Genomic DNA, 11570 nt, shown 5'->3' on the forward strand with positions numbered 1-11570 from the left:
TTTGGTAAAAGGCGCATGTGCCAGCCAGCTCACAACATAGAAATGTTGCGTTCACTCCTCTTTTCAAGTCGAAGAAGCACTGGTAGGGGCGCGTTTATGTTCGAAGGTATGCAAGTGAGACTGTACTGTAACTAAATAACCATGGACAATATATATTTCGATAATTAGAGAATGATAATGTATTATTTGTTTTATTTAGCTATAAGGTCGTATAGTAGCGGTTAGCGGAGTGTACCACAACTCCACTGTAGGGGGTTCGCCATTATATCACTTCACAGAACTACCGCAAAAAAATAGGGCAAACCAGTTTGGTTTTCCCCTACTCATCTGTAGATCTACTCCGCAGACTAGACCAGGGTTTCTCAAGCAAGACACATCACAACTACACCTACCAGATTTATTATACTGCTCAAATATTAGACCATAACTAGTACCTTCCTGTATTATGCTAAGATGTTGGCATCATTTACTTTATATTCGTATTCTTATTTTATTTCTTATTGTTGTTGCATTTTCGAGAAGGAACCTGCAACTATTCATTTCGTTGGGCTATGTATACCATACATATCCTGTACATACAGTACGACTAATAAAACTTGAAACAAGAAGTGCTCAGAGTGCTTTCAGGGGTTCCCTGAAAAAGCAGGGATAAAACTAACTAAATGAAAAAAAACTGCAGCAAGGCCAAAATACCTATAATGGAAGAACTGTTTGACAAACAGTTGTGCAATTTTATATTTTGAGTGACGACAATTAATTTTGGCCTCACATTGTATTCTTAAAAATGTGTAGAGGTTCCCTAGAAAAGGGTACAGTGGGCCGAGCACCCCTTGGACTAGACTCCGTTCTGTATAGGGCTACAAAACACAGTATTGATGACCTATTCATTGTCATATGATCTCATGAAGCGCAAAGGAAAAACTCTTATCACAACCCACTGGGCACACACTGGTTTGTCACATGTGCCAAATAGAACAGGTGTAGACCTTAGCGTGAAATGCATACTTACAAGCCCTTAACCAACAATGCAGAATTTTCAAATGTAAGTAAGAAACTATTTGTTAATAAAATAAAAATGTAAATAAAGTAAGAAAAATAAGTGATAAAATAACAATAACAAGGCTATATACATGGGGTACCGGTACCGAGTCAATATGCGGGAGTACATACTATTCGATGTAAATGGGGTAATATGTACTCTACATGTAGGTAGGGGTAAAGTGACTATGCATAGATAATAAACAACGAGTAGCAGCAGTGTAAAAAAAGGGTCAATGCAAATAGTTCGGGTAGCCATTTGATTAACTGTTTAGAAGTCTTATGGCTTTGAGGTAGAAGCTGTTAAGGAGCCTTTTGGACCTAGACTTGGTGCTCCGATACCGCCTGCTGTGCGGCACCAGAAAGTACAGTCTATGACTAGGATGGCTGGTGTACTTTACAATTTTTTGGGGCCTTCCTCTGACACCGCCTGGTATAGAGGTCTTGGATGGCAGGATGCTTGGCCCCAGTGATGTACTGGGCCATACGCATTACCCTCCGTAGCACCTTGCGGTCGATTGCCGAGCAATTGCCATACCAAGCGGTGATGCAACCAATCAGGATACTCTCAATGTTGCAGCTGTAGAACTTTTTGAACATCTGAGGACCCATGCCAAGTCTATTCAGTTTCCTGAGGGGATGTTGTCGTGCCCTATTCATGACTGTCTTGGTGTGTTTGGACTAGGATAGTTTGTTAGTGATGTGGACGCCAAGGAACTTCAAGCACTCGACCCGCTCCACTATAGCCCCAGGATCATGCTCGGCCCCCTTTTTTTTTATAGTCCACTATCAGCTCTTTGGTCTTGCTCATGTTGAGGTAGATGTTGTCCTGGCACCACACTGACAGGTGTCTGACCTCCTCCCTGTAGGCTGTCTCATCATTGTTGGTGATCAGGCCTACCACTGTTGTGTTGTCGGCAAACTTAAGGATGGTGTTGGAGTTTCCTGTAGTCCACTATCAACTATTTTGTCTTGTGTTGAACCGTTGAATTACGTTGAACTAATGTGGAATAGACGTTGAATTGACGTATGTGCCCAGTTTGAAGGTGTTGACTGGAAACAGAGCACTGGAAACCACCTGTGGTCCCATAATCTCTAAGTACTAAGGTCACTACAGTATTAATACAATGTCCTGATGGGATGTCCATGTGTACTCTACTGTATGTCTGATGCTGTTTGGTGTCACCCACAGCCCTTTGTGTCCGGCAGCAGCACCATGGCGTGGACCATGCAGACGGGCAGTATGACGGACTGTACCCAGGCCACATCCCCACCAGCCCCATCCAGAAAGCCCTGTTGGCTGTCGGCTCCGGGGTGGCAGCTCTGCAAGACCCCTACAGACATGGTGAGAGGGATGCCCACTTCCAGTTGTGATACTTTCATATGGTCATTTTGCATCTGTAGGGAGTTTGGCATGCTTATCTGTTCTTACAGAACATGTGGGTAGGCTGTGTTCACTGTTTTACTTTCCTTTCTTTTGCATTTGAAACTCAAACTATTTGAATGCGTTTCATTACGCACAGTACCCAATACCAAGCAGGGTTATTTAATGGTTGTCATGTGTCATTTAGATCCCTAGTTATCAAGGTGATGGAAAACACTGACGTTTTAGAAAAACAAGAAACTAAAAGAGTCATAGGGAAACTGTCGTAGATGTTATTTTGATTTAAACAAGTCCTTGAAATATAAATTATTCAAAAGGGTGAGAAATAACTTGAAAGTGACTCTTGGTGGATCATACTGTACTGCATTTTCTCAATAAAAAGTACCACATTTCTCTTCACTGTAAGCCGTGTTCCCCATGTAGATATGGTGGCAGTGCTGGGAGAGACGACAGGACACCTGGCCCTGATGACGCTTCGGGATCGAATGAGAGGAGACCCTGAGGGCTATACCATTCTAACGTATGTCACAACTTCTGCTGTCTATCTCACTCTGTTTACGTACACCCTGAAATATACATCTCTATGATTTTAAATAAGTTGTGTGTACAATTGCTTGTCTGTGATTGCTCATGCGCGTATGTTTCACCTATTTCTGTGTAAGTGAGCGCCCACGGATCCGACTATCCACATTGGATCTGTCCAAGATGGCTTCCCTTCCAGATGGATCCTTTGGGAGAGTGTACCTACGCTTCCTTGAGGACAATGTGAGTTTGTGAAGGACATAATGGATCTCTTTTTACAGAGGAAGCGTAGTGGTTATTTGCCGATCCTCGTACCCCTCTGTCTCTCTTTCTCAGAGGGTGACCCCTGACTCGAGGGTGAACGTGAAATTTGTGGATAATGAGGAGTTGGCGTACGTCATGCAGAGGTACCGAGAAGTCCACGATTTACTGCACACCTTACTAGGCATGCCCACTAACATGCTGGGTGAGTCTGGGGAAAGGGGATTCACTGAGAGTATTGGTATTAGTGTGTTTCACTACATGGCTTTTCTTTCTCACTTCCTCAAACTCAGGTGAAGTGGCAGTAAAGTGGTTTGAGGCTGCTCAAACTGGCCTGCCCATGTGCATCCTGGGAGCAGCGTTGGGACCGCTCCGTCTGTCCACAAGGTGCTGCCCATCAGGCTCTCTTCTTATTCATACTGTATGTAGTGATATAAACCAGGGGCCTTTTCAGGAGACTGACTGTCTGCCATGTTGAATAGGAAGTAGTCTTGGCTCTACTCGTTACATTTCTGCAATGTTTATTGAATACATCCCAACATTTATCTGTGATGTCATCAGTTTCCAGGAAGTTGTACTGTATATTCTAAGGGAGACTGGTGGTGAATGGAACATACACTTCCTGGACACCTCTGATATTTGGTAATCAACCACACACCTGAGCAGCCCCCTGAGGTGTAAAGAGAACTGACATTTAGGTGGATGACTTCCTTCAGGGAACTAAGACAATATAGTTGGTTTATTTGCAAGTGTCACAGAACTAGTTGAGCTAGTTATGATCAACACACTGTAGTTATTGACTGAAGGGAATGAAAGTCTGTCTTCTGAAAGAATTACAGTTCACACGTATTGTTTTTCTGAAAGGGAAGTCTAGTTTCCTTCCTGGCTGAAAAACATCCCCCATGTGTGTGGAAACTAATACTTACTGAAAGTGTCATCATGAATTTTCTGAGTATTGACTTTGACTGTAAATTATTTCTGCTCTGTAATACAATAACCATTGACATCACAGTCTGGTATCTGTACAGTAATGCAATTATTACGGCCTGATTGTTTCCTTGTGCCACTCCCGCAGTCGTCTGGAGCCCTTGGTGACGTCCCTGGGACCGTGGGCTGTGAGGAATGGCCGGCAGGCCCGCTGTGTCTTCAGCATCTTCTATGAGCGCCGCTGGGAGCAGAGTCTGGAGGACCTGAGAGAGGAGCTAAACATCGAGCCTCCCCCGCTCACCATCACGGCCACCAGCCAGAAGCCACATTAGATTCTTAGCACTGACCTCGAATGTCAGAGGTCACTGTACAACCAGATGGGACAGAATGCAGGGACTCTTTGGAGGGATGTCATACAGTAATTTAGGCATTGTATGTGGACTGACTGAGTCATAGCAATTGTGTCAAGCTTCCCCCATGATTTCAAGTGAAGGAAGGAAAGGCCAATATTCACAGTGGGTGCAGAGGATTACCAGAGGGCTGGATGCAATTTTCACCATGGCACGGACACACATAATTATTTGAATATGGCACATATTAGTCAATTATTGCATTCTATCCATGCTACCTGAGACATGAAACAGACAAGTGGGAGGTCATGCAGGAGGGCATACAGATAGGTCAAATCAAAGTGTATTGGTCACATACACATGGTTAGCAGATGTAATTGCGAGTGTAGCTAAATGCTTGTGCTTCTAGTTCCGACGCACAAGCATTTCGCTACACTCGCAATAACATCTGCTAACCATGTGTGTGTGACTAATACGATCTGACCAGACCTATCTGTATGCCCTCCTACCTGTATGCCCTCGTACTTGTCTGTTTCATGTCTCAGGTAGCATGGATAGAATGCAATAATTGACTAAAATGTGCCATGTTCGAATAATTATGTGCGAAATATCACCACGGTCCGTGCCATAATGAAACTTGCACTCCTGGGAGGGCATACACGCAATTTGCCTAAATGGAAACACTTCAGCCTCTTCATTTTAATTGGACACTGTAGTAATGTTTTTGCGAAAAAGTGTATTTGTTGTTTTTAAAAGTCACCTTGACCTAGAGAGATTTACACCGTTACCAAATCATTACAGCAGGGTAAGCCTACACAAAACACAGCCCTTATTTGTAGTGGTTGCTAAAAATCCTGTATGGGGAAAAATGAATGGTGGAAAAATGATTGGAACCATTTCCCTGTTTGACTGTTAGCTTTTATGGGTATTATGGCTCATACTGTGGTACTCTGTTCTACTATATCTGCCATTTCCATTACACATGTCACAATGATTCAATGTAAACCTACCTATTGAGTGCATGGCACTTTTTTTAACTACCTTGTTGAGGATCTTGTAGGTCATGGCTAGAGGGGATAAGCTACAGCTTTTGTAAAATGAATGCCTAAATGTGATTTTATTTGCATGTTAGCTAACCTGAACCCTTTTCATGAGGTCTTAATCTAATTCACCTAATCTGCTACGTTAATTATCCTAACCTGCTAATAAAAGTAAAATCTGACAAAAGCTGTAGGCTACATATCCCATCTAGTCAAAACCGGGTTTTGTATTAGGCCTACCAGCTGGCATTTGTCAACCACCTAACCATCACAAGGCTGGGCAGACCGAGGACAAGGGAGAGCATGTTGCTGCCAGTTAGGCTATGTGAGCTGGAAATTAGTGGTTATTTAGTCATCAATTGATGACTGTTGATAGAAAAAGTAATGTCTCGTCTGGTATCAGTAAAACACTAAGACTTTAAAAAAAATCTATCTGACATAGCCCTATTGGTATCACACATGGCACATTTACTGTAAGAATGGCAGTCATGTAATATGTGTTTTATATGTATTCATGATGAGCACAGTGCTGTTCATGTATCTCAGGGGTGAGATGTGTCGCTCATCAATAAATGCTTTGCACATTGTTGATGCCCGTTTCAATGACTCTGGGATTAGTACAGTAGTACAGCATTATGGAAAGACTAAAGGCTCTATTCAATCAGATCTGCTTTAGCCAAGGTAATTTGACTCTGATGTGTGCCACAGAAAGTATTTGACTCAAGTGACAAAATTAAGGAAATTGGGGAGGATTTCGGCAAGGCCATTTTCTTGCCTGCCGAAATCCCCCCCCCCCCCTCTAATTTCCTTAATTTTGTGGCTAGAGTCAAATACTTTCTGTGTGGCACACATCAGAGTCAAATACTTTATGTAGAACAAACTTCACGTCAGGATAGGAAACCGAAATTAATAATTTCAGTATGTGTGTTATATTAAACATGTAGGCAAGCAATAAACATTTCAGAACAACTACTAGTCGAATAAGACATGGGAAAGATGACGAATTTTGGCAAAGAGATTTATTTACAGACTAATACACTTGAAACAAATAGCCAAACCGAAAACTACAGACATTACTAGTGCCTCCCCCGTGATCAAACCGCCATAAAAAAATAAATGAAACAGGGCCCAACACAGTTACACATGGAATAAACAAACATACAGTCAATAATACAGTGGAAAAAGTATATATACAGTGTGTGAAAATGAGGTAAGATAAGGGAGGTAAGGCAATAAATAGGCAATGGTGGCGAAGTAATTACAATATAGCAATTAAACACTGGAATGGTAGATGTGCAGAAGATGAATGTGCAAGTAGAGATACTGGGGTGCAAAGGAGCAAAATAAATAAATACAGTATGGGGATGAGGTAGTTGGATGGGCTATGTACAGGTGCAGTGATCTGTGAGCTGCTCTGACAGCTGGTACTTAAAGTTAATGAGGGAGATATGAGTCTCCAGCTATAGTGATTTTTGCAGGTCATTCCAGTCATTAGCAGCAGAGACCTGGAAGGAAAGGCGGCCAAAGTAGGAATTGGCTTTGGGGGTGACCAGTGAGATATACCTGCTGGAGCGCGTGCTACGGGTGGGTGCTGCTATGGTGACCAGTGAGCTGAGATAAGGTGGGGCTTTACCTAAAACTTGTAGATGACCTGGAGCCAGTGCGAAAGCGTACAGGTTGCAGTGGTGGGTAGTATATGGGGCTTTGGTGACAAAACGGATGGCACTGTGATAGACTGCATCCAATTTGTTGAGTAGAGTGTTGGAGGCTATTTTGTAAATGACATCGCCGAAGTCGAGGATCGGTAGGCTGGTCAGTTTAACGAGGGTATGTTTGGCAGCATGAGTGAAGGATGCTTTGTTGTGAAATAGGAAGCCGATTCTAGATTTAATTTTGGATTGGAGATGCTTAATGTGAGTCTGGAAGGAGAGTTTACAGTCTAACCAGACACCTAGGTATTTGTAGTTGACCACATATTCTAAGTCAGAACCATCCAGAGTAGTGATTCTGGACGGGCAAGCAGGTACAGGCAACGATCGGTTGAAGAGCATGCATTTAGTTTTACTTGCATTTAACAGCAGTTGGAGGCCACGGAAGGAGAGTTGTATGGCATTGAAGCTCATCTGGAGGTTAGTTAACACAGTGTCCAAAGAAGGGCCAGAATTATACAAAATGGTGTCGTCTGCGTAGAGGTGGATCAGAGAATCACCAGCAGCAAGAGAGACATCATTGATGTATACAGAGAAGAGAGTCGGCCCGAGAATTTAACCCTAAGCACCCCCATAGAGACTGCCAGAGGTCCGGACAACAGGTCCTCCGATTTGGCACACTGAACTCAATCAGAGAAGTAGTTGGTGAACCAGGCGAGGCAATCATTTGCGAAACCAAGGCTGTTGAGTCTGCCGATAAGAATGTGGTGATTGACAGAGTCGAAAGCCTTGGCCAGGTCGATGAATACGGCTGCACAGTAGTCTCTTATCGATGGCGGTTGTGATATCGTTTAGGACCTTGAGTGTGGCTGAGGTGCACCCATGACCAGCTCTGAAACCAGATTGCATAGCGGAGAAGGTACGGTGGGATTCGAAATGGTCGATAATCTGTTTGTTAACTTGGCTTTCGAAGACCTTAGAAAGGCAGGGTAGAATAGATATAGGTCTGTAGCAGTTTGAGTCTAGAGTGTCTCCCCCTTTGAAGAGGGGGATGACCGCGGCTGCTTTCCAATCTTTGGGAATCTCAGACGATACAAAAGAGAGGCTAGTAATAGGGGTTGCAAAAATTTCTGCAGATAATTTTAGAAAGAGAGGGTCCAGATTGTCTAGCCCGGCTGATTTGTAGGGGTCCAGAGTTTGCATCTCTTTCAGAACATCAGCTATCTGGATTTGGGTGAAGGAGAAATGGGGGAGGCTTGGGCGAGTTGCTGTGGGGGTGCAGGGTTGTTGACCGGGGTAGGGGTAGCCAGGTGGAAAGCATGGCCAGCCGTAGAAAAATGCTTCTTGAAATTCTCAATTATCATGGATTTACCGGTGGTGACAGTGTTTCCTAGCCTCAGTGCAGTGGGCAGCTGGGAGGAGGTGCTCTTATTCTCCATGGACTTTACAGTGTCCCAGAACTTTTTTGAGTTTGTGCTACAGGATGCATGGGTCATCTGTGTGTTCACCCGCACCTGCCTGCAATTGATAATAACACATCTGCAACTGCCCGACTATTGGCTATGTGAAAAGTGAAAATCTGAGGCCGGCACCCGACCCTAATCCGCTAATATAGAAAATGCGCTGTAGGCTACAGTCACAGACAGCTGACCAATTTTTGAGAGGGGGTGCAGGAATTTTTTTGTTGCCTGATTTAGATAGGCCTATGTTTCCACTTATAACTTCCGATATTTTGGTAGGCTATTTGTTAGACAACTTGTCTATAATTAGATACATGCAGCTTCTCTTTTGTCATTACAGTTGAAGTCAGAAGTTTACATACACCGAGGTTGGAGTCATTAAAACTCGTTTTTCAACCACTCCACAAATTTCTTGTTAACAAACTATAGTTTTGGCAAGTCGGTTAGGACATCTACTTCGTGCATGACACAAGTCATTTTTCCAACAATTGTTCACAGATTATTTCATTTATAATTCACTGTATCACAATTCCAGTGGGTCAGAAGTTTACATACACTAAATTAACTGTGCCTTTAAACAGCTTGGAAAATTCCAGAAAATGATGTCATGGGTCAAGAAGCTTCTGATAGGCTAATTGACATAATTTGAGTCAATTGGAGGTGTACCTGTGGATGTATTTCAAGGCCTACCTTCAAACTCAGTGCCTCTTTGCTTGACATCATGGGAAAATCAATAGAAATCAGTCAAGACCTCAGAAAAAAGATTGTAGACCTCCACAGTCTAGTACATCTTTGGGAGCAATTTCCAAACACCTGAAGGTACCACATTCATCTGTTCAAACAATAGTACACAAGTATAAACACCATGGGACCATACAGCCATCATACCGCTCAGGAAGGAGACGCGTTCTGTCTCCTAGAAATGAATGTGCTTTGGTGCAAATCAATCCCAGAACAACAGCAAAGGACCTTGTGAAGATGCTGGAGGAAAAAAGTACAAAGATATCTATTTCCACAATAAAATGAGTCCTTTATCGACATGACCTGAAAGGCCGCTCAGCAAGGAAGAAGCCACTGCTCCAAAACCGCCATAAAATAGCCAGACTACGGTTTGCAACTGCACATGGGGACAAATATTGTACTTTTTTGGAGGAATGTCTTCTGGTCTGATGAAACAAAAATAGAACTGAACTGTTTGGCCATAATGACCATCGTTATGTTTGGAGGAAAAAAGGGCATGCTTGCAAGCCGAAGAACACCATCCCAACCGTGAAGCACGGTGGTAGCAGCATCATGTTGTGTTTTTTTTTTGCTGCAGGAGGGACTGGTACACTTCACAAAATAGATGGCATCATGAGGTAGGAAAATTATGTGGATTATATTGAAGCAACATCTCAAGACATCAGTCAGGAAGTTAAAGCTTGGTCGCAAATGGGTCTTCCAAATGGACAATGACTCCAAGCATACTTCCAAAGTTGTGGCAAAATGGCTTAAGGACAACAAAGTCAAGGTATTAGAGTGGCCATCACAAAGCCCTGACCTCAATCCTATAGAAAATGTGTGGGCAGAACTGAAAAAGCTTGTGTGAGCAAGGAGGCCTAGGAACCTGACTCAATTACACCAGCTTTGTCAGGAGGAATGGGCCAAAATTCACTTATTGTGGGAAGCTTGTGGAAGGCTACCCGACTCATTTGACCCAAGTTAAACAATTTAAAGGCAATGCTACCAAATACTAATTGAGTGTATGTAAACTTCTGACCCACTGAGAATGTTATGAAAGAAATAATAGCTGAAATTAATCATTCTCTCTACTATTATTCTGACATTTCACATTCTTAAAATAAAGTGGTGATCCTAACTGACATAAGACAGGGCATTTTTACTTAAATTATTAAATGTCAGGAATTGTGAAAAACTGAGTTTAAATGTATTTGGCTAAGGTGTATGTAAACTTCCGACTTCAACTGTATATGTTGCCCTAGATTAGAAGACTAAATAAACCCATGCTCCCCAGAATGTCATAAATGATAGAGTGAATGCTTCAATCTAGTTGACATTGGTAAAGTTGTCATCTTTGTTTATTTTAACGAGCAAAGACTTTTAGGGAACGAGGAGAAAATGCAATTACTGAAAATGCTGAATGAAATAAATCATATTTCTCCACAAGTAGAGCCTCACAATCGTCACACATGACACCGGAACTGTTATCCTCTTTTACCATTTCACCAAGCATTACTTTTTGCAGCTTTTCTCTTATTTAATTAAACTCTGACATTGTCCATTTTGCCCCAATAACATTTGGCGATTGGCGTGTGGGCTATTTGGTGCGCATACAGGCACAGGCTTTGATCACACCAACAGTGTTACATTTTGGTACACCAGAATTACATTCATTTCGAATGAAACGCTGCGTTTGCCATGCAGCATTGCGTTGCAGAGGCAGTTGCAGTCCGTTCGGTGTGGTGCATACATTGGATTTATCGAACATATGCGTCAAACTGTATGTGTAGACGACTTTACAGAAATGGTAGCAGAAGGTGAATGTTGAACATTTGTTGCATACATATCCTGATGATGCTGCGTACTATTTTGCGCAATGACACTGTCGGTGTGTACCTGAGGCTTCATCACACTGACAGGGTTATAGTATACAGCATCACCAGGATATGTATGCAACAAAAGTTCAACATTCACCTTCTGCTACCATTTCTGTCAAGCCATCACACCGAACGCACTGCTGAAAAGCAAATGCAGCGTTTAATTGGAAATGAATGTAATTCTGGTGTACCAAAATGCATTAACACAGTCGGTGTGATCGGGGTGTGATCGCAGCGTTAAATTTAGGCTCACGCACTAATGCCAGATAGCCTAAAATAAAGAAATAAAAACGTAAATGTAGCCTATAGATATAAATTGCACAAGACTGATACATTTATGGA

General features: G+C 42.6%; 1 protein-coding gene across 1 annotated transcript; it reads left to right on the top strand.

The window, feature by feature from the left end:
• The first annotated feature begins 12 nt into the window (after positions 1–12).
• On the top strand, positions 13–4757 carry coq4 (coenzyme Q4 homolog (S. cerevisiae)). Its single transcript, XM_038970243.1, has 7 exons — positions 13–106; positions 2231–2383; positions 2846–2942; positions 3085–3187; positions 3281–3410; positions 3499–3592; positions 4281–4757. Exons 1-7 carry the CDS (start codon positions 16–18, stop codon positions 4462–4464), a joined length of 852 nt encoding a protein of 283 aa, XP_038826171.1. The 5' UTR covers positions 13–15; the 3' UTR covers positions 4465–4757.
• Positions 4758–11570: the final 6813 nt, after the last annotated feature.

This window comes from Salvelinus namaycush, chromosome 31 (assembly GCF_016432855.1).
Source record: "Salvelinus namaycush isolate Seneca chromosome 31, SaNama_1.0, whole genome shotgun sequence".
Classification (NCBI taxonomy): Eukaryota; Metazoa; Chordata; class Actinopteri; order Salmoniformes; family Salmonidae; genus Salvelinus; species Salvelinus namaycush.

What these genes read in the sequence shown, in the direction of transcription:
- coq4 (XM_038970243.1), top strand. Translation starts at nt 16, where the DNA reads ATGTGCCAGCCAGCTCACAACATAGAAATGTTGCGTTCACTCCTCTTT. An exon ending in GAGGGCTATACCATTCTAAC is followed by an intron (nt 2,943 to 3,084) that starts GTATGTCACAAC and finishes TTTCTGTGTAAG; the next exon opens with TGAGCGCCCACGGATCCGAC. An exon ending in CCGCTCCGTCTGTCCACAAG is followed by an intron (nt 3,593 to 4,280) that starts GTGCTGCCCATC and finishes CCACTCCCGCAG; the next exon opens with TCGTCTGGAGCCCTTGGTGA.